This window comes from Pongo pygmaeus, chromosome 10, assembly GCF_028885625.2.
Source record: "Pongo pygmaeus isolate AG05252 chromosome 10, NHGRI_mPonPyg2-v2.0_pri, whole genome shotgun sequence".
In the NCBI taxonomy this organism is placed as follows: Eukaryota; Metazoa; Chordata; class Mammalia; order Primates; family Hominidae; genus Pongo; species Pongo pygmaeus.
Window position 1 is genome coordinate 60,931,865 of NC_072383.2, and position 24,656 is coordinate 60,956,520.

General features: G+C 39.3%; 1 protein-coding gene across 1 annotated transcript; it reads left to right on the plus strand.

Moving 5' to 3' along the window:
- Positions 1-5,811: 5,811 nt before the first annotated feature.
- LOC129010313 (L-lactate dehydrogenase A-like 6B) lies at positions 5,812-7,110 on the plus strand. Its single transcript, XM_054444351.1, has one exon. The coding sequence runs from the start codon at positions 5,880-5,882 to the stop codon at positions 6,951-6,953; it is 1,074 nt and encodes a 357-aa protein (XP_054300326.1). The 5' UTR covers positions 5,812-5,879; the 3' UTR covers positions 6,954-7,110.
- The last annotated feature ends 17,546 nt before the right edge of the window (positions 7,111-24,656 follow it).

Here is a 24,656-nt window from a genome sequence, read left to right on the forward strand (position 1 = left end):
TTTTGGATTTTGGAATTGTGTATAAGAAATTATGGAACATGTAATACGTCTTGAAGATATGATTTTCAAATCAGTACTTATAGATCTACTTCAATATTTTTCATTTCTGCAGACATATTCCATTATATGGATGCAACATAATTCATTTAACCAGTCTTCTATTGATGGACATTTAGAATTTTCCAATGTCTGGTCTTACATATAATGTTGCACTGATTATCCTTGTGTGTTTATTTTAATGTACTTGTACAAATAGAAAACAACAATTTAAATGTATGAACAGGGCCAATTTGAGGAAAAATGTTTCTCATTTGCTGGTTGCAATTGATTTCTCTCATTGTGGAAAGACATTTATGTAGAAAATTCTACATTATGTAGAAAATTCTAAATCCAATGGTGGAAAATATCTTGGTATTGTGGAAAGAACTCAGTGCTGAGAGTCAGAACCCATGTTCTAGTTCAGTCCACACCATTTAACAGGAGCAATTCCAGTTTTTTGTGCATCATTTTCTCAGTCCATAAAATATAGAATTGTAATATATCAATCAATATGATTTCCACTGAACAGGTACTGTTTTAGGTGCTTAAAAGAATAGCAGTGACCCCAAATACACAATAATCCCTACTCACATGGAACCTACATTTTAATGAAAAAGAACAACAGTAAACATGGTAACTAAGTAAAAATTTAGTATGTTAGATAGTAATAAGTGTTAAAGAAAAAAAAGAAGAAACAAGGCAGGAAAAGGTAATAGGATAGGTCAAGGAGGAGAATTAAAATTTAGACATTAGAGTCAGGGAAAACTTCACTCAAAATATCTGCACAGAGCCTGGATGAAGCAGAGAAACTATCCACACAGATATGTGGAGATGAACTGTCCAGGCAGCAGAACTAGCAAGTGCCAAGATGCTAATGCAAGATCATTCCAGGAATGTTCAAGAAGTTCCAAAGGCCAGTGTGGCTAACAATATGGGGTGGGGAACAAGAAGGAGGTGAGCTTAGAGAGATAGCAGGGAGCAGATGAAAGGGCTTTATAGGTTTCAGTAAGGAATTTGGCCTGTAGTCTGTGTGAGTTATGAAGCCCTTGGAGGATTGCAGACACAAGAGGAATGTGATCTGGTTAATAGTTTCAAAGGGCCTCTCTGTTTTAAAACTATACTGAAAGGGGGTAAGGGCAAAGTGGGGAGACTAGGGTGGAAGCTATTGAGCCAATCCAGACAAATGATAATGGTGGAAAGTGTTGAGTGGTGAGAAATGGCTAAATTCTGGATATAATCTGAAGATAAATTTAATAGGAGTCATTGATGGATTTGATACAGGATGTGAGAGTAAAAGAATTTAACGATGACTCTGGAGTTTGTTGTCTAAGCACCTGGAAGAATGGAGTTGTATCAAGTGAGATGGGAAGCAGACTGCTTGGCTTTGGATGTATCGAGTTTGAGATGTCTACTAGATATTCTAATAAAAATGTCCTATCCAAGTTGACACTTGGATAGAGATGAGTCTGGAGTTTAAGGGGGAGGGGTCTAGGTTGGAGACATAAATTTGGCAGTCATCAATGTGTAGATGGAATTTAAAGCTTTGAGACTGGATGGGATCACACAGGGAGTGAGTACCGTCAGAATGAGAGGTCTGGACTGAATCTGGAGGAACTTCAACAATTAGGGGTCAAAGAGAGAAGGAGGAGGGAGCAAGATTCAGTAGGAATGGACAGAGAAGGAGGAGGAAGTCAGGAGAGCATGGTGTCCTGGAAGCCAAGTGAAGACAATGTTTCCAGGAGGAGAGTGGAAATGCTGCTGCCAGGTCAGGTTAGGAGAGAAATTTGGCATCAGAGGGTCACTGTGAACCTAAGAACAATTCAGTGGAGTGGTGGGGATGATAGACTCACTGTGGCAGGTTCGAAAGAGATGGGAGGAGAGAAATGGAGGATGGTGAATGTTGCAACTCTCCTAGGTAGTTTTTGTGGACATGTGTAACAGAAAGAAAAGCAGTGGAACCTGATGGGGGCAGGTGGCACCAAGGCAAATCTTTGTTTTTTTAAATTGGAGAATTAATGTCATGTTTATATGCTAATGAAAGTGATTCAATAGAGAGGGAAAACGTGGATGCTACAAGAGAGAGGGAAGGCTTTTTGGAGCACATCAACTGAGCAGATGGAAGGGGATGGGATCTAGTGCAGAAGTGGGGGTCTGGCCTCATCTAAGCTCTTCTACAGCAATGGGAGAGACTCTAGTAGGCAGGAAATGTGGTGGGAACTTGTGGAAGTTCTGTTTTTAGGCTTCAAAAATGGGAGGTTAGGACATTACTGAGAGTAAAGCAGAACACTGGGGAGGAAAGGAATGAGGCAGAGGGCTGCTGTTTGTTATTATTAAATAATATTATTTAATAACTGTGCTACTGCTTGACAATTAAAACTATGTACATATATTAATTTGATAAAACAAACGTTTTTAAAAAATAAGAGAGGAGAATGTCTGGACTACTTCTCTGGGTGAATTTTGGGCAACCTTGAGATGAATGGAGGGATACAACAACCAGCTGTGGAGTCATGGTTCTAGAATGGAATGCCCAATGTCAGAATGAACCATTGGAGTATGAAAGATTTTCTTTGGATTTTAAAACATGAAGAATATTAAAAGTAACAGAACAATATTATTGCATTTCACTAGGACTTCTATCAGGAGAGATCCTGCCTCTTGCAATTTCAAATATATTTCAGTGATTAAGCAACGTTAATCATTTCTATTTCTGCCTTTCAAAGTCTCAAACAAATAGCTATTCAGCTCTATGATGTTGGGAGCTCTTTGTATCCTCTGTAACTGGAAGACTGAGACTGGAGGATCTCCCTCTCTGTCTTTCCCTCCCCTCCCTCTCTCTTTGTTCCACCTCTTTCTCTGTCTTTCCCCTTCATCCTGTTGCAAGACATGGGCCTCCACAAGTCACATTCTCAGTCAGGAACTATTTTTTTTTGAGATGGAGTCTTGCTTTGTTGCCCAGGCTAGAGTGCAGTGGCATGATCTGCAGCCTCTGCCTTCCAGACTCAAGCAATTCTCCCACCTCAGCCTCCCAAGTAGCTGGGACTACAAGTGTGTGCCCACCACATCCAGCTAATTTTTGTATTTTTTGTAGAGACGGGGTTTCACCATGTTACCCAGCCTGGTTTCGACCTCCTGTGCTTAAGTAATCCGCCCACCTCAGCCATTCAAGGTGCTGGGATTACAGGTGTGAGCCACTGTGCCCGACTCAGTGAGGAACTTCTTTATTTTCCTGAGAATCTCCTTTTTTTCTTCCCTCTATCTAAATTGAACTTATTTTTCAAAATTCACATTAAATTTTGCTTTCACACTGAAGTTTCTTTTGACCAATCCAGTTCTCAGTTATCTTTTCCTCTTTTTCTTTACTTCTCTTTATACTTGGAGAGATAAAAAAACCCAGGTCTATTGTTGGAAATAGTGAAAGGGCGTTAAGGTGTTATATCTTTGGAAGAATTTGTATGTGTAAGGCTCTCTATGAATTTGTAATAGAGCAGCTTAGAAGGGAAAAGGAAGTTTTCAATAGAAAACTTGGACTAAATATGAGGACATTTGTATTTTTAGAATACAATACTAAAAGTTGGACTTTTGTAAAAGTAGGACTTTAAAAGAAAGTTTTCAATAGAAAACTTGGACTAAATATCAGGACATTTGTATTTTAGTCCCGACTCTGTCACTAGCAGTTTGGCTTTGATCAAGTTATGTAACTTCTTTGTCCCTCAATAGCCTCATCTTTAAAATTAATGTCTTGGACTACATAATCCAACTCTAGACACAATGGCTAAAATGCAAACATTCAGCTGCAATTTAAAGATAGGAAGTGTTCATTGGGGGCAGATTTTGCCTTTGAGGGTGTGTGGGATTATGGGTTGGCACTGGACTTTATGTGCCTCAGACAATGTCCGTTGTCAGACTACTCACCATCCTGTGGAGCTGCCATCCCATCCCCAGACCTCTTACCCTACCACCACAGGGGCACCGCACTAGCTCTTGCTTGTCTGGGTCTTTGTTCTGAGCTGCTTACCCTGGCCCACCCCTCTTTCATGGTTATTTCAATCTGCATCTCTCAGCTTTACACTGAATTGCTTTCTCTTTTTTCTTTTCTTTTTTTTTAAGTTTATTGAGACTTTTATTCTTGTCCATTGTATGAGCTATCTCGATAAATGTTTCATGTACACTTGAAAATGTTTTCTACTTAAAAAAAAATTATACTTTAAGTTCTGGGATACAAGTGCAGAATGTGCAGGTTTGTTACATAGGTATACACGTGCCATGGTGGTTTGCTGCACCCATCAACCCGTCATCTACATTAGGTATTTCTCCTAATGCTACCCCTCCCTTTGCCCCTAACCCTCTGACAGGCCCTGGTGTGTGATGTTCCCCTCCCTGTGTCCATGTGTTCTCATTGTTCAACTCCCACTTATGAGTGAGAACATGCAGTGTTTGGTTTTCTGTTTCTGTGTTAGTTTGATGAGAATGATGGTTTCCAGCTTCAACCATGTCCCTGCAAAGGACATGAACTCATCCTGTTTTATGGCTGCATAGTATTCCATGGTGTATATGTGGCACATTTTCTTTATCCAGTCTATTATTGATGGGCATTTGGGTTGGTTCCAAGTCTTTTCTATTGTGAATAGTGCTGCAATAAACACACTATCCAGAATCTACAAAGAAGCAAATTTACAAGAAAAAAACAACCCCATCAAAAAGTGGGCAAAGGATATGAACAGACACTTCTCAAAAGAAGACAGCAGAGGCAGCCTAAACATGGAGACAGTGGGCTCTGGGACTGGGCAGCTGGCCTCTCTGCTGGAGGCTTCGGGGTCCACGGATGACCGGCTTTTCCTGGTTAAAGGTGGAATTTTCCTTGGTATTGTTGCTGCAGCAGGAATGCTAGCTGGATTTATTACAACATTATCATTGGCTAAAAAGAAAAGCCCTGAATGGTTCAATAAGGGAAGTACGGCCACCATCGCATTACCGGAAAGCGGGTCTTCCCTTGCCTTACCGAGCTCTGGGCTGGGGCTTACTGTATGCATGGTGTGGGGTTGGTGTGATTAGCTTCTCAGTCGGGAAAGCTTTAGGAGTTCACAGTGACATGTAAGAGATATCCTCATTTTAATTGAAGGCTACATCACCAACTTTCTACCCGAGAAGTCGTTTTTCTTCAGGACCCACAATCAAAGGCTTTCCTCTGGCATGAGAAAGGAGTAGCATTCTCGCCTGGTGAGTTTTTAGTGCTGGAGTGACTCCCAGCCGGCCCCTACCCCGCTCAAGCTCCTGCTGACTGTCCCAGTGTGGGTCCTGGCCAGGATTGGCACCAAGGCAGTGGGATCCTTTATAAATAGGCCTCCAGCGCCATACACCAGAAAGCAGGAGCCCACTTCTAGGACACTGGGAGAGGGTGCAGGCAGCCACCAGTATGCAAAGCACAGTGCCCTATCCTTCCCGGCAGGGTCACAGTTCAGAAGATGTAACCTGATTTTCATCTGTAGTTAATAGAAGCATTTTTTCCTTGACATTCATACTAAAAATAGAAAACACTAGTAATTCCAGGGGATCTGGGTTAGTCTCTTAAGCATGTCAACTATTGATGAGAATACTCTTTGTAAAACTAACTCCAGAAATCACTTGCTAGAGAAGCAGCCCTTCACTGCCTTAGTCTGAGCACCCACGGAAAGCACGTGTTGGAGGTGCTGGCAAGGCCCGCCGTAGAGGGCCAGGGGGCAGGTGGTGCGCACCCGCCATAGAGGACTGAAGGTGCTGCCAACGGCTCTCTTGGTGTCTCGACGTTCTGGTCAGCAGCTTTTTTCCATTCTTTCCCTCCACTTCTTGAGTGAGCAGCCATGAGTTGGACTGTGCCTGTTGTGTGGGCCAGCCAGAGAGTGAGCTCGGCGGGAGCGAATTTTCTGTACCTGGGGATGGCCCTCTGTCCCCGTCAGGCAGTGTGCATGCCGCTCAAGGGCACCTGGCTCTTTACCTCCGTGAGCAAGATGGCGACTGTGAAGAGTGAGCTCATTGAGTGCTTCACTTCCGAGGAGCCCTTTCATCACAGAAAGGTCTCCATCATAGGAACTGGATCAGTGGACATGGCCTGCACTATCAGCATCTTATTAAAAGGATTGAGTGATGAACTTGCCTTTGTGGATCTTGATGAAGGCAAACTGAAAGGTGAGACAATGGATCTTCAACATGGCAGCCCTTTCATGAAAATGTCAAATATTGTTTGTAGCAAAGATTACCTTGTCACAGCAAACCCCAATCTAGTGATTATCACAGCAGGTGCACCCCAAGAAAAGGGAGAAATGTGCTTTAATTTAGTCCAGCAAAATGTGGCCATCTTCAAGTTAATGATTTCCAGTATTGTCCAGCACAGCCCCCTCTGCAAACTAATTATTGTTTCCAATCCAGTAGATATCTTAACTTACGTAGCCTGGAAGTTGAGTGCATTTCCCAAAAACCGTGTTATTGGAAGCAGCTGTAATCTGGATACTGTTCGTTTTCAATTCTTCGTTGGACAAAAGCTTGGTATCCACTCTGAAAGCTGCCATGGATGGATCCTCGGAGAGCATGGAGACTCAAGTATTCCTGTGTGGAGTGGAATGAACGCAGCTGGTGTCCTTTTGAAGGATCTGAACTCTGATATAGGAACTGATAAAGATCCTGAGAAATGGAAAAATGTCCACAAAGAAGTGATTGCTAGTGCCTATGAGATTATTAAAATGAAAAGTTCTACTTCGTGGGCCATTGGCCTATCTGGAGCTGATTTAACAGAAAACATTTTGAAGAATCTTAGGAGAAAACATCCAGTTTCCACCATAATTAAGGGCCTCTATGGAATAAATGAAGAAGTCTTCCCAGTATTCCTTCCTTGGAGAGAAGGGTATTACCAACATTATAAAGATAAAGCTGACCCCTGAAGAGGAGGCCCATCTGAAAAAGAGTGCAAAAACACTTTGGGAAATTCAGAAGGAGCTTGAGACTTAAAGTTGTCTAAAACTACCATTCCGAAATTATTGAAGAGATCATAGATACAGAATTATATATCAAAATTTTCAATAAACTTGAATTCCTAAAAGATGGAAACAGGAAAGTGGGTAGAGTGACTTTCCTTTTTATTTAGTCTTCCAGCTCTTTTATTTAGCATCCAGGCGCTGGATGATACTTATTTACAATTCCCAAAGACAGTGTTTTTGGTACCGCTGATATAGCAGTACTTACCTTGTTATATATATGTAGTTGGCATTTGGTTCCTAAAAAGTAGGATGTAGGTATTTATTGTGTTTGAGAAATTCCGATTCTTTTCACTAGATATATGCTATTTCTTCTTTCTGGCATATACCTATGTTCATTTATGTGCGTAAAAAAGTGGTAATTTACAATGTAAAAATAAAAGTATGTATATACAAAAAAAGAGAAGACATTTACGCAGCCAACAAACATATGAAAAAAGCTCATTATCACTGGTCGTTACAGAAATGCAAATCAAAACCACAATGAGATACCATCTCATGCCAGTTAGAATGGCAATCACTAAAAAGTCAGGAAACAACAGATGCTGGAGAGAATGTGGAGAAATAGGAACACTTTTAAACTATTGGTGGGAGTGTAAATTAGTTCAACCGCTGTGGAAGACAGTGCGGTGATTCCTCAAGGATCTAGAACCAGAAATATCATTTGACCCAGCAATCCCATCACTGGGTATATACCCAATGGATTATAAATCATTATACTATAAAGACACATCCTTTCTCTTTTTTCTAACTTGCTCTTCAGACTTAATGCTCAGTATTACCTTCCTCACTATGAGTTTGTCTCCCCTAGAAGATAGTCTATGTATTCCATTTGGCTGTGGATCTGATTCTGCTTGGGGCATGTATTTCTCTTGAATACTTGAATACCATGGGACCCACCCATGTTTTCTGGGACTCAGGCATAAGGCAATCACCTCAATTTTCTATGTCCATGTAATGACTCTTGTGCTTGTGTTATCTTGTTAACTAGATTGTAGTTGTAGTTCTCTGCATGTAAGGATCAATGCTTTTTTTTCTGCTGATTCCCCAACAACCTTATATAATGTTGAGTTTCTATAAGATGCTTAGAAACTAGTTGCTAATTTGTACATTCCCACTTTTTGGATCTTCACCCAGCTTATCTTTTGTTGGAGGATTTTGTAAAAACAAAAAGGGGAAGAGTAGACATTGCTGAAGGAAAGAACTTAAAAGTCAGGAACTGCCTTGGTTTCCCCTTTTATTTTCTTCCTCTTGCTTTTGTTATCTCCTCTAATATAGTAATAGGAGTGTATGACTACCACATATATTTGTTTAAATTTAACTTAAAATATCCATTCTAGATAATCTGCCTTTAGCCCTTTTCTATCAGGGTACTATATTTTATCATTAATTAATTCCTTATAATTAACTTCATTTATTTCTTATTAATCTCATAATGGACAAGCAGTACCAGTGCCTGGTTGAATAAAGAGGGGAATCACTTTGTTGTCAGAACAGAAACTCATTCAAACCAGCTTAGGTCAGAAACAAAACAGTGGGGAATGTATTGAATGTCTGATGGTATCTCTAATAACTATAGAGTAATAATTATAGAGATCTGTCATTTGGTACTGGATCCAGGACCCAGAAAATTTGAATCCAAGGTTACTTGCTTTGTTTTTTTCAGAAGAGCTGATCTCTTGGCTCTACTCCTATTGGTACATCAACTTTATTTTTCCTGGGTCTTACTGTAGATTATCTTACTGTGCTCCAGCCCGCACATGTTGGTTCCAGCCTCTGCATTTCCAGATCTCCTAACTCAAGCACTCATCAGAAATTAAATGTTCCAATTCTAAATTCTAATTCCAAGAAGAGATTCTGATTGTCCAGCTTTGGTAAGATACAGACCCCCCATCTTGTCAGCAGGGGTTAGGGAGTAGAAGAGTCATGTCCTACAAACATGGGTACAAATATGGGCATCAGCTTGGGGGAGGTGCTTACCCCTGAAAGTCCCTAAGTGTTGGCGTGAACAGTTTCTCAATATATACTGCTTGATTTTACTATGGCAGGCTCACAAAGTTTATACAGAGTAGACCTTTCCAATCTCCTTGATTTCTTTGTTTTGAAATGTGGCTGATGTCTGAATACAGTATCCAACAAAAGAATTAAAGTGCTGTTTGGAGATTTAGCTTGAAGGGCAATCACTTTTTAACTGAATACGTTTCTTAGATCTTGATTTAACTGTCTTTTTTTGGGGTGAAAATTTGTTTGATGTTGTCTTATCATTAGAAAAGATACAGCATGGGAATTCTATGCATTCCTGTAAAGTTCAAACACATTTCCTTTTGTTGACAGCTAGTAATTTGTATGAGGCAGGCAAAGGAAGAATGGTTTCAAACAAATGATTCAAGTTCAGAAATATACAAATTAATGGATTTTCTAATTGTTTTTTCTTTTTTTCTTTTTTTAAACTTTTACCTTAAGTCGGTTTGTTAGTTGTGATTACTTTGTAACAAGAATCTGGAGGGCATCTGAGGACATCATCACTGATCTGGGGAAACAGGACCTGCTTTGAGGAATTAATCTTACAAGATCAAGGCAGCACTGTCCAACATAAATGTAATGTGAGCCACATATGAAACTTGAAATTTTCTGGTAGCCACGTTAAAAAGTTGGTAAAATAAATCAATAAATTAATTTTAATAATTTTACTGAAACTGATATATTCAAAATATTATTTCAGCATGTGATCAATATAAAAATTATTAATGAGATATTTCACACTCTTTTAATATTAAGTCTTTGAAATCTGGTGTGTATTGTACACTTAGAGCACAACTCAATTCAGATGTTTTTTCAATGATTAAAGTGAAATGCAAACCTACCAAAACACAACATTTGTGTTTAATAGAAAAATATTTTACACTGCTTCGCTTTTTTATTTTAATGCATTTAAATAAAATAAATTCAATTTGTCAATCTGCAGTAACTTCATTGCAAATGATCAGTAGCATTTAATGATTTCCTATTAAATAATCTCATAGCGGACAGTGTCTTGTGGCCATTGTATTGGACAGCACAGTTTTAAAGAATGGGATTCACAAGATTGAGACCAGAGTTTATCTTTCACCAGTGAAGCTTAACCTAAGAGGGAATTTTGTTATGGATTGGCGTCCACTGTGTCGCTGCTTAAGTGGGCAGGGCCACCACTTTGCAGCCCTGAAACTTGTCTGTCTCTTGCTCCGGGGCAGACTTTCTTGCAGTCTTGTTCTGCTGGCAATAGTCTCAATGCCTTAATGCTTTAATGACATTACAAGAGCTTGGCACAGGTTGCAAACTTGGAGATTATTGTGTTAAAAACTGAAAACTACTTTAGCAAAAGGACTTGCTTTATTTCGATTAACCCTGTGTTTTCTAAGCTTGGTTGACCACAAGTCTCTTTTAAAAGAATAACATTAAGTTACTGCAGGAGACCAAAAATATGTCAAAAATATGCATGAAGACACTGTAGGAGACCAAAATATGCCACCCCAAAATATTTCTGTTTGGCATGAAGGTTATTTTGAGCTGATTAATTTGAGAGACTGCAGACACAGGGGAAGCTCTGAAAACAGAGTAGAAGTTGTCCTTTCATAAGGGAAATTTATATTTGCAAAGGAAATCTCTATCAGTAAGGATGTCGCTCTATCTCTACCAAGAAAAGGATGACTGAATCGCTGGAGACTCATCAATGAAGAAGGCACTGACTTAAATCTGCATAACTACCCTTACCCTTTGATATGATTTGGCTGTGACCCCACCCGAATCTCATCTTGAATTGTAGCTCCTACAATTCCCATGTGTCATGGGAGGGACCCCATGGGAGATAATTGCATCGTGGGGGCAGATCTTTCCCATGCAGTTCTCACGGTAGTAAGTCTCACGAGATCTGAGAGTTTTATAAATGGGAGTTCCCCTGCGTAAGTTCTCTTGCCCACTGCTATGTAAGAAGTCTCTTTGTTCTTCCTTCATCTTCTGCCATGATTGTGAGGTCTCTCCAGCCATGTGGAACTGTGAGTCCCTTAAACCTCTTTCCTTTATAAATTACCTAGTCTCAGGTATGTCTTTATTAGCAGCATTAAGAACAGACTAATACACCCTTGTTTACTGTGCTTTTCTGGGCATCTCTCCATAACTACCCTTTTCCCACACCCTCCTTTCTTTGTTTCAGCAGATGATGGTATTTAAGCCTGAACTCAAAACCACGTCTTTGAGATTTACTTATTTCTTTGGGTTATCTCCCAGGTGTATATGAGGTATACATGTTATTAAACTTCTGTTTATTTTTCTAATTAATCTGTCTTTTGTTACAGGGATCCATCCCAACTAACAACTATGAAGGGTAGAGATAAAATTACTTTTCCTCCCCTACATTACGTACTACTGAGGTGTTCTGAGACACACACTCTCAGAAATACTGCCTGGTTGGCTAGAGAGTGCTTGATTCTGAGACCTGCTCTTTTGACCATGCTTGACTTCAACATGTCCTTGAATGTACCATTCTGTACTTATCTGTAGAGGACATCTGTTATTTTTGCCTGAACATCATCTGTTCCCTGTTTTCTGGTATCAGAATCCTCCTTTCCGTGGGGAATTCATTCTACATGGGTTGGATGTGACATTTGTCACCTCTTCCTAGCCACAGAGTTGGGTCCATGGTGTGGAGACTGTTATTGTGCATACTCCCTTTTTTTTACCTGGGCACATAGCTAGACTATATTTTCCCAATTCCCTTGCATTTAGCATTGGCCATGTGACTAAGGTTGGACAAATGGACAGTGAGCAAAATTAATTTATACAAATTCTAGGCTGAGGCCTGAAGACAACAGAAATGCATCGTTGGTGCTCTATTTTCTTTCCCAGAAGCTGGAGCATGAATTTGCTTTCCTCCAGGTTCAACCACGTAGACACTAGGGGCTGATAGGAAAACAAAGTAGAAGAAATCTAGATTTCTGAATGGCCCCATGGAGCAGAGCCCTTACTATTATGGAATATAACCTCAGGTTATAACATGAGAGAGAAGTATACCTCTATTTTCTTCAAGCCATTGAATTATTATTTTTAAAAGTCTCTTTGCTATGGAAGCACAGCCTTATTCTGGAAAATATAGTACATGGACTCAGTTATAATCCCACTTCTGCTGGCCATGATGAATGTTCCAGGAACTGGACCTCACCCAGATCAAAGTCATTCTTTGTATATTTATGCCAAAGAAAGCTAGCTGAATTCTTCCTTTTTGTAGTTAACTTGTAGAATGTATATTCACACCATCTTTTTCTTTTTCTTTTTTTAACCACTGGGAGATGGCTGGCTTGAGAATGAAGCCACTTCTCTTAGAGAAACAGTTTCAGGAAGTGGTGAGAAACAGAACCTCCAGATCCAGCTGTGCTTCAAATGGGACTCATCATTGGACTTGATAATTGAATGAAATAGTTACCAGTTTTGCTAACTTAACCTTAATTGGATTAATGTTACTTGCCGTAAGTCTGGAAAAATACACTGTATGTTTCCTTCTTATTCTAACACTGTCCTTTGCCATTAGGCCACTTGCTGGTGCCATGCTCTTTCTTGGTTGCCAGAGCAAATTAAGGCAGAGTTTGCTTATCCTGCACTGAAGATTCAGGAGACCCAATTGCTCTTTGGGTAAAGGAGGAGGAGAAATAAACGTAGGACATGCTATCATGAGAGCTCTGCCCATACTAGAGGAAGAGCCAGAAACTGTCTACCTCATTGGCTTAGGGAATTAAGCTTCTTTTCAGCCTTCTTCATTTCTCTTCCTCTCTATGGATATAGGAGGAATGCTAAGATAGACAAGGAAGCTTCCTGGACCAAAGGAGAAATCACTACTTCCTAGATGAACAAGGTCCCCTTTAGAGTAGAAAATACTTTATTAGTCAAGGAAGCACAATTACCATGAGTATATGGAATAAAAGACCTTACACAATTGTGGGAAGGGCTGGGGAAGCAAGGGTCCAGAAGGAGTTGGAGATCAGAATTAAAGGAATAATCAATCTTCCTGAAACCCTGGTGCAGGTGGACAAGACAGCATGTACAGAGCAGTCAAGGACATCCTGTTCCTGAAGTGGGAACACAAAGGGAAAGTTCATGGGGAAGTCTATGGGAAGGTGTTGATTTTATGTAGCTACCTCCTCTGTGGGTCTGTAGCTGGGCTTCTGGTGGTGGGCATGGGGCCTCTGTTAAGCAGTAGTGCCAGTGGTCATGAAGAAGAGTTGGACAGGGAGCAGAGGAGAGTGTGAGCAGACTGGATCCTCTGATGCAGACGGGCACCTCTGCATCAGTCTGTCATGCTATGTGACTGCAAAGACCTTTGGAAAATAATAGCTGCTACTTTATTTCTGTCTCCCAAATCCCCAGTTCTTTTAGTCAATGGTAACCTGGAAGTATACAGGGCAGGAAATTTGGAAAATGTAGTTTGTAGCTTGATCAAATTGGCTTTAGAACAACCCAGCACAAGGTCCATCCCTGGGTGGTGATACCAAGGCAAATCATGAGTGATCTGTCAACATGGTGCAATTGGCACAACTCACCCTTGGAAAGTGATTCAGGCTGCTATGTCAGGTCAGTGCTTTCTCTGTAGCATCTGACTCTTTCATTGTTTATATAGATCATCTGTTTAAACTATTCCCACCACAGAGGGGTTTCTGACCCTGCCCATCACCTTGTTTCTTCCCTGCCATTGGATTGTCAAGGCGTCACATCTGGTTGCTTCCTGTTATTACTACCAAATTGTTCAGTGGTGATACTTGCCCAAGCCCTAACATACTCCCATTGCTTGTAATTATTCAGTGTGAACCTAGGCAGGCTTGGAAGGCCCAAGACTCTTGCCAGGCTGGGTTCCTGGCTCAGCCCCACCTGCTTCCGCAGCCACCTCTGGTTCGATTGCCTTAACTTCTGGGGAGGCCAGTCTTGGTCTTCCTTTGGTGACATCGAAACCCCGATACTATTAGTGATTTTTTGTGGCTAGCAGACTTCTTCTCACTTGACTAAAGGTTTTTCTCTGTGTTTTAATATGAACTAAATGGATTGATTTGGGGAAATATTTGGAGCTGAGGAAAGCATATGGAGTTAGTGCCAACAGACTTGCTTTCATAAGAGTATTGTGGTAGATAAACAAAAACAAATAAAAAACAAATGAGCAAAATGCTTGCAACAATACTGGGTGTGGCCCTAGGCACACCTGTAGGGTAACTGCACCTGATAGCAATAATTTAAGCATACCCTTAGAATTACTCTGTATGGCAGATGCACCTGAAAGTGTTTTCTAAGCTAGAGAATCTGGGAGTGGCCAACCCAGAGATTCATCCCTTATATATGATAAACATCTGAGCCCCATTCCACCTGATGGAACATGGGCCGTACAGGAGATTAAAGCCCTGAGTTTTCAGTTAAATGAAAAATGCCAGGTGGAAGTCATTAGGGGGAGGTGTTAAGTGAAAATGCTATAAACTGCATGACGTTTACAGGCAGTTGCAGTTTTCCTGACCAGCCTGTTGCCACTGGACCCTCTCTCCTATGTGTTAGCCCCTGATAAAACCCCATGTCTCGTTTACTAGCTCTGGGTCTCTTCTTTGGCCTCTTGAACCTGGTGGCTTCCCTATTGAGGTTAGGGGTCGATACTATATCACCCTTCAGGTTAGCATATGAATGAGAATTCAGAGGTGGGATTAGCTTTCTGACAGCAGAGGTCCAGCTAGGAAGGCAAGGAGTGACATACTGCTAGTCTGCCTAGAAGTTTGTACCTTCCCCACACACAGTTTACTCAACCTAGATAATGACTGGATTTGAATCATAATCCTAGCTTTTAATTGCATTGTCATTTTGGACACCTCATTTAATCTGAGTCTTAGTTTCTTCACTTATTTAAAAAATGGGATGAAGATTTCCTGCCTTACAATGTTGTAAGCATTAGATATTAGAACTAAAGCTTCTAAAGTGCAGGACACAGTAGTTTGTGATGAATAAATGGAAACTCTTACTGCACTATTAAATTCTAGACCCTAGACCCTAGCATGGTCACTACTGAAGCTTTGTTACTAAATTTAAGCCAACTTCCAAAGAGCTACAGCAAGAGGAGTCTGTCAACTACAAGTCCTGGCAGGTCTCTTGATTATACAAGCTTGTTCTTATTGAATGTTCAGGGTCTACATAGGAAGAAATTGTCCTAGTGGAACAAACCTAGGAGAGATTTAAAGCTCCATTTTGAAATGAACTCTTGTAACCTCACCTAAGCGAATAAACCAAAATTTAAGGACTGAAGGTGGTTGAATCTGGGACCTGGGGTCTTCTCATCAACAGATCTCAACTACAATCATAGTGTTTCTCTCTACGTTTAGAATGGCTGAACAGATTAACCCCTAATGACTTAATGACACTCCAGTACCAGCCCTGGATTGTTAGCTTTTGAATTTCTTACCAGTAATTTGCTTAAGCCAGTTTTCTGAACCTCTATTAATAGCGGCTGAACACAAATGCCACCTACAAGATGCGGGGATCCTATTCTTAATTCTCCTGTAGAAGCTTTCTGGAGCCGAATTCTCCCATGTGTTAGAAATGTCTTTGCAATTGAGGCAACATTTGGATCCTGGAGGCTCAGAAGGAACCAGATGCTTGTAGTTGTCTGTCCATACCTATGTGAAACTTTGAGCATCTCTACTCTGTGTGCAAATGCGAGGGTGAGCTGACACTGCCTTTAGAATAAAAAAACCAGTGCCACTGACAAAAGCAGACTTCTTACCATGGCCTGGAGAAGCTCAGTCAGCTTTTTTGGGCATTGTCTAACTCAGAACCATGTGCCTACAGACATTTGACAGTTTCTGTAAAAGGGTGATGGCAGCATAGCTTTTATTAATGTCTTTTATTATCTCTTGGTCTCATTGTCATTGAATTTTAAACTGTTAACCTTTGTGATTCATATTTAATGAATATTACTATGAACTAGGTGGTCTCACATATTTCTTTTGTGTTTTTTGTAACCATCCTGGGGGGTAGGTCATAATTATTGTAATAGCCAACACACACACACACACACACACACACACACACATAATATTTACTATGTGCCAGGCATAGTTCTAAGCATTTTATTAATTCATATACTCCATATAACACTCATATAAGGTAGTTCTTAATAATATCATCATCATCCACATTTTTTAGGCAAGAAAATTAAAGTATGGAGGTAAGTAGCTTGTCTAAGATCACAAGCCAGTAAGTGGTAGTACTTGAGTTCAGACCCAGGCAGTCTGGCTCCAGGGTTCATAGTCTAATTATTAAACATACTGCCTGCAAGTTTTAGATGAAAAGCCAAGACGCAGAGAGTGAGTGAATCATTCAAGTTTCCACTGCTGTTAATGAGAAGAACCATTATTTCAACTCAGGTTTTTGGATTCTTAAGGCTCATATCCTTTCTCACTATTCCATGTTTTTTCCATTGGCTACAGGGTATGACCTTGGACAAGTCACTTGATTTGCTTCATTTTTCACCTATAAAATGGAGGGTAATAATGCTTACTTCATTTAGTTGTTCTATGGATTAAATATAATTGGATAAAGCCATGTTTAACTCAGTCCCTGGAACATCATAAATGCTTGGTAAATATTGACTTATTAACAGACAGATTCCCTAGAAAGGCTCTTTATTCTCAGTACTTGATAAGACTAGACTTACTAAGAACATGTTATCTTTGGTAAGTAGAATGTATATAAAGCAAATTTGATGGTTTTACATCATTTCTTCCCTAAACCTTGATAACTGTGTTTATATTTGATCAGCTCTAGAACCAAATGTGTCCATGGAAATGCTTCTTGTTGGGGCAAAGAAGTTATTGTGTAGATTCTTAAAAGCTCATTCTAGTTAAGTTTCTTTTTAAAAATTTTAGATATTCATGATCCGTGTCTAATTACTGTCTGAAAATAGCATGCTTTTATTTCCATATCAACATTTTAAGGTGAGTTAATGCGAGAACATTGTTTTCTCATTCTAAAATAAGGTCTGGTGACCTGATTTGATCTGTTTTCTTATTGTTTGTTGATGCTTTTATTGACAGAATCAATGAAAATTACAAGGTTAAGTCATAAGGTTTTTTCTTTTTTCCTCTGAATAAAATTGTGATGACTTTTTATTGTGAGACTTTTTAAAGATATGATGGAACATGGTGTAAATATGCCCTAGATAATAGTACTCTGGAAAGTAGAAGGTCTAGATGGTGAAAGGTAAGGGCCAAGATTGTTATGTACTCAACGTGGATAAGATATTTTTGTAATGTAGGTAATTGGAAATGAATCAATATGGTAAGAATGTTAGTGTTTTTTGGAGCATGGTGTTCATTACAGTGTGTATCTGGGATTACATGCAGTTATCTTTTGCATATCTAGGCCCATTTCTGTTCACTCCCACTACCATTTTCACATCTCCACTCTTACCTGTGCTAGGACATTAACATGTCAAACCTCATCATTTAGATAACATTAGGCTCCCACTCAAATATATTAATTGATTATCCATTGCCTTCAAGATGACAACCAGGCTACTTAGTCTGACATCAAGTTGTGCCGTCTTTGTGAGCATTATGCAAGATAATATAAATTGAGATCATGAAGATCTCCATGATGGAGATCATGGTTCTTGCCCTCAAAACAGAGTTTACCTTTTGGAGGGGGAGACAGATAAGCAAAACATCATTCACAGTGCAATGTGGTGAAGGTGTAATAGAAGTGAGCTGAGGATGCTGGGGAAGTTCAGAGAAGGGCACCAACTTTTACAGCTTACCTCCCACTACTTCTTTATTCAAGCCGTCTGTGCTAGACTGATTTATTTTTAATTCTCCTAAATATCATGCATATTCCCATCTCTGTAACTTAGATCATATTGGTTTTTTCATGCTTAATCTCATTTTCTGCTTATTCATTCAACCAACATGTATTGAAAGTACACTGCATGCTGGAAAATGAGGTATTCACTCGGTAAGTGAAGGCAAGAAGCACAGTCCTACCCTTACGAAGCTGACAGTGTTGCCTTCTCAGTCTCTCCTGCTGCCTCCAATCCATCTTCTCTGACTACTCAGCCTGTGATTTCTTTCTTCTTATTCTTTTTTAAAATTCTTCCTTCTTATTCTTTTTTTTTGAGATGGGGGTCTCATTCTGAAGCTTAGGCTGGAGTACAGTGGCATAATCATGGCTCATGGCAGTCTTGACCTCCCTGGGCTCAGCTCAGGTAATCCTCCCACCTCAGCCTCCTGAGCAGCAGAAACTACAAGCACAAGCCACCAAGCCTGGCTGATTTTTTTTTTTTTGTATTTTTTGTAGAGATAGGGTTTTGCCATATTGCCCAGGCTGGTCTCGAACTCTTGGGCTCAACTGAGCCACCCACCTTGGCCTCCTAAAGTGCTAAGATTACAGGCATAAGCCACTGCACCCAACCAATCTCTTTCTTCTTGAGCTCCAGCAAACTTATATCTGTCACATGTAAGAACTTATATAATTATCAGAGGATTAATCAGCACTTAGTTGTTGGTTAATTTATCACGTTGATGCAAATATCATGGAAAAATAATCATTTTAGATTATTTTAAAACTTCTGCTGTTATTCCTTTAGTTGAATAATGGTTGGTAATGCCTGAGACTCAGTCTTCCCATCCGTTAAATGAGCAGAATAAATAAGAAGTTTAAGTTCTCTTCCAAGTATGCAGTTATAGTTTTTTTTTCAATCCAAAACTTTGGTATGAATTTAATATACTAGGTTGGATGTGTTTACATTTTATTTCTAATGCTCATGGGTATCTAGAGGAAGAAAAGAAGTCCAAGGTGGAAAGACAAGGGGGAAGCAGTTGAAGGAGAAAAGAAAAGGAGAAGCAAGAGGAAGCAACCAGGAAGGGGGCTGGGGATGTTCTGAAATGTGGGCAAAGATCTTTCTTTGCAGAAAATATTCCCCATTAAGGGTTTCTTTCTTCCCACTCCCCAGTCAAATCTTGTGAACGATTTCTATTTGTTATTAACCCTTTGTGTAAAATTCTATATTGAAAAGCAATGGCTGGACTGTGGAGTGAAAATTGTGTGACTGACCTAGTCCTCTCAATATATTTGTTATATAGTTGAGTAAAAGAAATTTTTTAAAAAGGCCCAGACTATATCTTTATAAATATATTTTAATAAAGTTCAATGTTAAAACCTCCAAAAACAAACAATATACCCTGGATTCTCATGTATTTCTGATATCATAGTCAAAGGGTCGTGAATGAACTCCATTTTTTTCCTTGGATATATTGCTTTAGACTGGGTGTACTGGGTAACTCACTTTATTGTAACAATTACTTTATTGAGCACCTACTGTATGCTGGGTAAAATGTTTATAATAGACAAATGGAAGGTAGTTCCCACTGTCAAAGAGTTTACAATTATTGGGGGTACCCGTTGGTAGTGACAAAATTTATAAGACATACATTTCTACATTTATTTTAAATTTATTCATGCTTATATCTGTATGTAGATGCATGCATCCACCTAGACATACACAGTTACTCAGACATTTATAACATTCTAGTATGCATATACATACATATACAAGCATGGGAAAAATTTACTTCTATACGCCTATGCAAAAAGAAAACTTTAAACATATAAGAGATTACATCTCTGAGAAAAGTTCCAAAAGTTATACATGATATTGTCTATGATTCTACATTATTTTGGGTCCTGACGCCAGCTGAAAGTCTAAGGAAAGCTGTGGAAGCTCTTCTAAGAAAATACCCAATGATGTGAAATTTTAGAAACCTCAGGCATAAGAAAAAGCAGACTTTCCTATAGAAAATTTTGAAATTTCAGGATATTGTTCCATCCAACAACTTGTTGCCAACTTTTAAAAATCAAAATGCCTACAAATGCCAATTAAAGTACGAATGGAAAAACCTATAGTCTGCACAGTTCAAAACTCTCTGTAGTGAATTCAAGTGAATGTAAACAGCCAGTGAATTAATCATTCACAGGCTTATTTGAATATCATATCATCATCTTTTAAAATTATTAATACATTAATCTTATTTTTCCATATAGCGAATCAGGCGAGCAGTCATGGGTGGACTCTTACAGTTATTGTTGAAAAGGTTTTTCTTTAGGGGACAGATAACATCCCTTGATGGTGTTTTGGGAAGCTGATTTGCTGGCTATTTTGCTGCCTTCTTTTCCATAAATTTTCCTCTATGAGATCTAAGCCCTGGAAGTCAGATTGTTAGTCCTTTTGTTTTTCTAGCAGCAACTGCTTCCTTGAACTGTCATTTCAGTGCCAGCAGTGTAATTTTGATCTTTGATGTTATGCAAAACATATCAGCCTTTTAAATTGCCTGATCCAAATCTCATTTGCCATGCATTTTCCACCCTTTGATCCCTCTCTGCATTGCTATTTATCAATGTCAAAAAGACAGCTGAAAAGTGGGCAAATTTAAAGGTACCCAGCATTGCTTTTGGCCTGGAATCTATAAAATCAAGTCTTTCACAGGTCTGGTGTGTTTTCTGTAACTGGACAGCATGCATCACAAGAGCACCACTGTCTGTTTTGTTTACTGAGTCATGTAAAGAATTGAATGAAGTTTGTCTTGAAAATAATGGATAACTTTCTCCCCTACGCATAGCACACAGCAACTTAGTCATCCACATGAGATCCTTTTCAAAATATCACTGCATCACTTTCCTTCTTAACAATGATGCCAGTTTTAATTTTACATTATATTTTGTGACTATTTAATAGCTGTCTTCCCTGTTGTATTGTAAGCACCACAAGTCAGCAAATACATCTAGCTGGCTCATCTTTCTATCCCTAGTAGCTAACACAGTACCTGGCACATAGTCGGTGATAATTAGTATATTTTGGATGAATTTAACCTCACCCAAATATTTTGGGAGTGTCTCCTCTAGAATTGTCTTTGGAGCCAGTTTCCCAGCAACGAAGAGAAAATGGATTTCTCAATTTGCTTTGAAGATCATGAAAGCATTGTCTCTTGGTCCGCCTGCTGTGTTCCTTTCTCCCTCTCCTTTCTCCTTGCTCCACATAGCTCCTCTCAGTACAACTGAAGCCACCACCAGAAGTTACCTGGCACAGCAGTGCTGATTTTGACCTGGACCCCAGAAGGGGACCTCTGGGCAGGCTGATGGCTGAGGATAAATAAGCTTTGGTGAAATGCTCATCACACAGGCTGCATTTATCTGGGGTTGCCTACCTGCTGTCATTGCTGGAAAAGCTTTAAGTGGATACAGTTAGCCGAGAACCGTAAATATGCATTGCTGAAAGTTTAGGACTCAAGTTTTAAGTGAGTTAATTATAACTGAGATGGTTTAAAGTGAGTTGATGATGTTAATGGTAATTATGGTGGTGGAAGGGAGCTAAATTTATAAAGAACTGTAACTGTCTCTTTTATGTATTTATGTAATGTTTTAGTTTCTTTTTTACACCAGGGTTATTATTTACTTTAATGATTGAAAAAATGTATACAACAAATATTTTGAGTATCATAAGGGAAATGGTTTCCCGTCAAGAATTACCAATTAAAAAATGTCAAGAATATAGTGTAGAATGGAATGAATTTATAATAACATAGATACAGGTACTTAAAATGATTGAGCTGATAATATAATCACCTAGAATTACTTTCTTTTGAAAGTAATACATAAAATTATATAGTTCAGAGAGGACTCAGAGCCAGGATGCTTTCAGATGTTACTGCTTAACAGCTGTATAACTCTGTGCAAGTTACTGAAATTTATATACCTCGGTTTCCTCATAAACAAAGAGTCATAGTTCTTTCCTCACAGAATGCAAAGGACATAAATGGGGCCTTACACACTGTAATGCTACATCATTTTTATTGTTGTTATTTTATTTATGACAATCTACATACACATTGTGAGAGATTTCAAAATGTTAGTGCCTTATCTATCAGAGCTTGTGGCTCATATAAACAATTTATAGTTCAGAAAATAATGACATTTTGCCCTATATTTACAAAGTTTCTCCTTCCCCTCAATAACATTCACCCTTTATTAAGCAGCACTTAAATATATGTGTTTAATTGTGGTGTCTGCAAACACTAGCCAAATGGATGGTATAGGGGTTGGCCATATGCTCAGAGAAAAACATGATGATCTGGCGTGAAGATGATGACAGTGATGATGACAATGATGATGTTGGAGGTTATGTGCCAGCTCTACTACTTGCATACTAGCTGTGTGACCTTGGGCAGATATTCAACCTCTCTGAATCCTCTTTCTCATCTCTGAGATCAAGATATTCTATACTTCATCTAATAACTGTGGAATGATGTATGTGAAAGTACTTTATGAACTTTTTTGGATTAGATGGAGTACTCTAGTTCCATGTCAGGAGCCATGTGCCACTCACTCACATTTCCCTGTGCCCTTTACCCCCATTTCCTTCTCTTTTCCTGCCCTAGCCTTTTCCTCCCTGTCTGTATTCTCTTTGAAGTCGTTTATTTATTTCAGCACTTAAGGTAAAGGCATGCAGTCATCCATTAGTGTAGTTTGTCCCCAGATTTCTTCCCCACTGGCCTATCACTAGTTTAAGGCATTGAAAGCCAGGGAGGAGAGAAACGGTTTAAAAATTCATTGAAACACAGCTTAAAGCAAGACAACCTACCTGACTGTAACTGTGAAATAATCATGGGAAAGACAGTAACTTCTTTACCTGCTTGAAGGAATAGTGTTCTCTTTAAGTGAAAGCAATATGCAAAAGCAGATCTCCTAGAGTGACACACACCTGCAATGCTGGCTTTAGTTTCAGCAGTCAGTAAACATTTACCCAACAGTAACACTGGTACCAGGCAGGAAGATCTAAAAGATGAAACTGAGTCATTTGCTTTCAGGATCCTATATTCAGGTATAAAATTTAGAGAAACAAATGCATGTTTAGTAGGAAGATATGTTATTAGCATATCAACATACAAATACACCCCAGTAATTATATAAATTTATTGTGTTTGAAAAACAAACCAATGGGATACTTTAGAGAGTCTTCCGAGTGCTGTAAACATTGTTTGACTTCTTAAAGTGCTGGGTTTTTTTTAGCATGCAGATACATATTACAAGTAATAATTGAAGTTAAATGCAGAAAAATGTTTAAAAATAGGAAATACAAACTTTGAAAACTTACGTAGTTTAAATCGGCACAACTGAGTCATTAGGATTGCTCAGACTGTATTCCCCAAATAGTCCCCTTCACATGTTCTTAAAAAGAAGTTATATAAAATAATGGCCTTTGCTTTTTTAAGCCTCTAGCTGCACTTACTGTTCAAACATAAAGGCCCTGCATTTTTAGAATAAGTCATCAGAAACGAGACATGTATAGCTTAAGATCGCACACACACTTGCCACATGCTTTCAGAATTCTAAAATCTACAAAATACCTAGAAGCAATGTCTCATCAGATGTTTCCAACTTAAAGGGCCTGTGAGTTTCATTCCATTGTAAAGCATGAGCCGTATTACATGGATCACTAGTTTTGCTTTTTAGTTTATCACATGGCCCATATTTCTCTCTGCATCTTATGCATCAGCCTTAGCGACTGAAATGACCTGGGGCCCAAGAAAGCTCAAGATGCCACTTGTGACTTGTCCCGTGGGTCCCGTGGTTTTCTGAGTTCCCTTTAACAGACTGTCTTCCTCTTTTCAGTGAATATTTTGGAAATGTTTCATTTAGTAAATTGAAAATCCTTGTCAGAATCAGTACAGATGAAAATCCAGGCTAAGAGGGGATAAAGAAATGCTTTCTGGTCAGGGAAACTGCTGTATAAAAGGCTGTGTTCGTGAAAAGAAGAAATGGTAGAAAACTTCCCTCAAATGGTAATGGGAAATGGGTCAAATCCTACAGGTATTGGTTTAATTCACTGCTCCGTGAGAACCACAAACAGCTGGTTAAAGACTGAGCCATTGACACTGTTAGAAAAACAACTATGGTTGGATTTTCTTTCCTGCTCAGCTGGGCTATTATTATGAAAAATAAGGAGAACCATTAATGCAAAGTTTAGCTACCAAGAAACCCTCAGGAGGAGGGAGGGAGAGGGAGAGGGGGAGGGAGAGGGAGAGGGAGAGGGAGAGAGGGAGAGGGAGAGGGAGAGAGAGGGAGAGGGAGAGAGAGGGAGAGGGAGAGAGAGGGAGAGGGAGAGGGAGAGAGAGAGAGAGAGAGAGAGAGAGAGAGAGAGAGAGCCAGTGCGAGCGCCCTCCATGGATCAAAATATAAAGGATAGAGTAAAAACAGCTGCTTCCTAAAATTTTAGCATCACTGAGCTTCTAGTGCCATGTTCTCTTTTCTCCGTGAGTGAATTGGCCAGTTACAACACGTTGCTATCATTGTCAGTGTTGCCTTTTTCTGGGTCTAGGAATCTAGTCTGGCTCCTCATGTTTTCTTCTTCTTGCCTCTTATTTTCTTTTAGTGTGTATCTGTTTCATTGCTTGTGAACATTTTCATCAGAGGAGAAAAGAAGGAGATGGAGGTAAAAGTCAAAATTTGTTAACTGTTTTCCTTGTTAGTAGCACTTACAAATGTTTGAAGGGAAGGAGGTAATAACAAACA

Coding starts and splice junctions, on each gene's coding strand:
- LOC129010313 (XM_054444351.1), top strand. CDS start 5,880: ATGAGTTGGACTGTGCCTGTTGTGTGGGCCAGCCAGAGAGTGAGCTCG.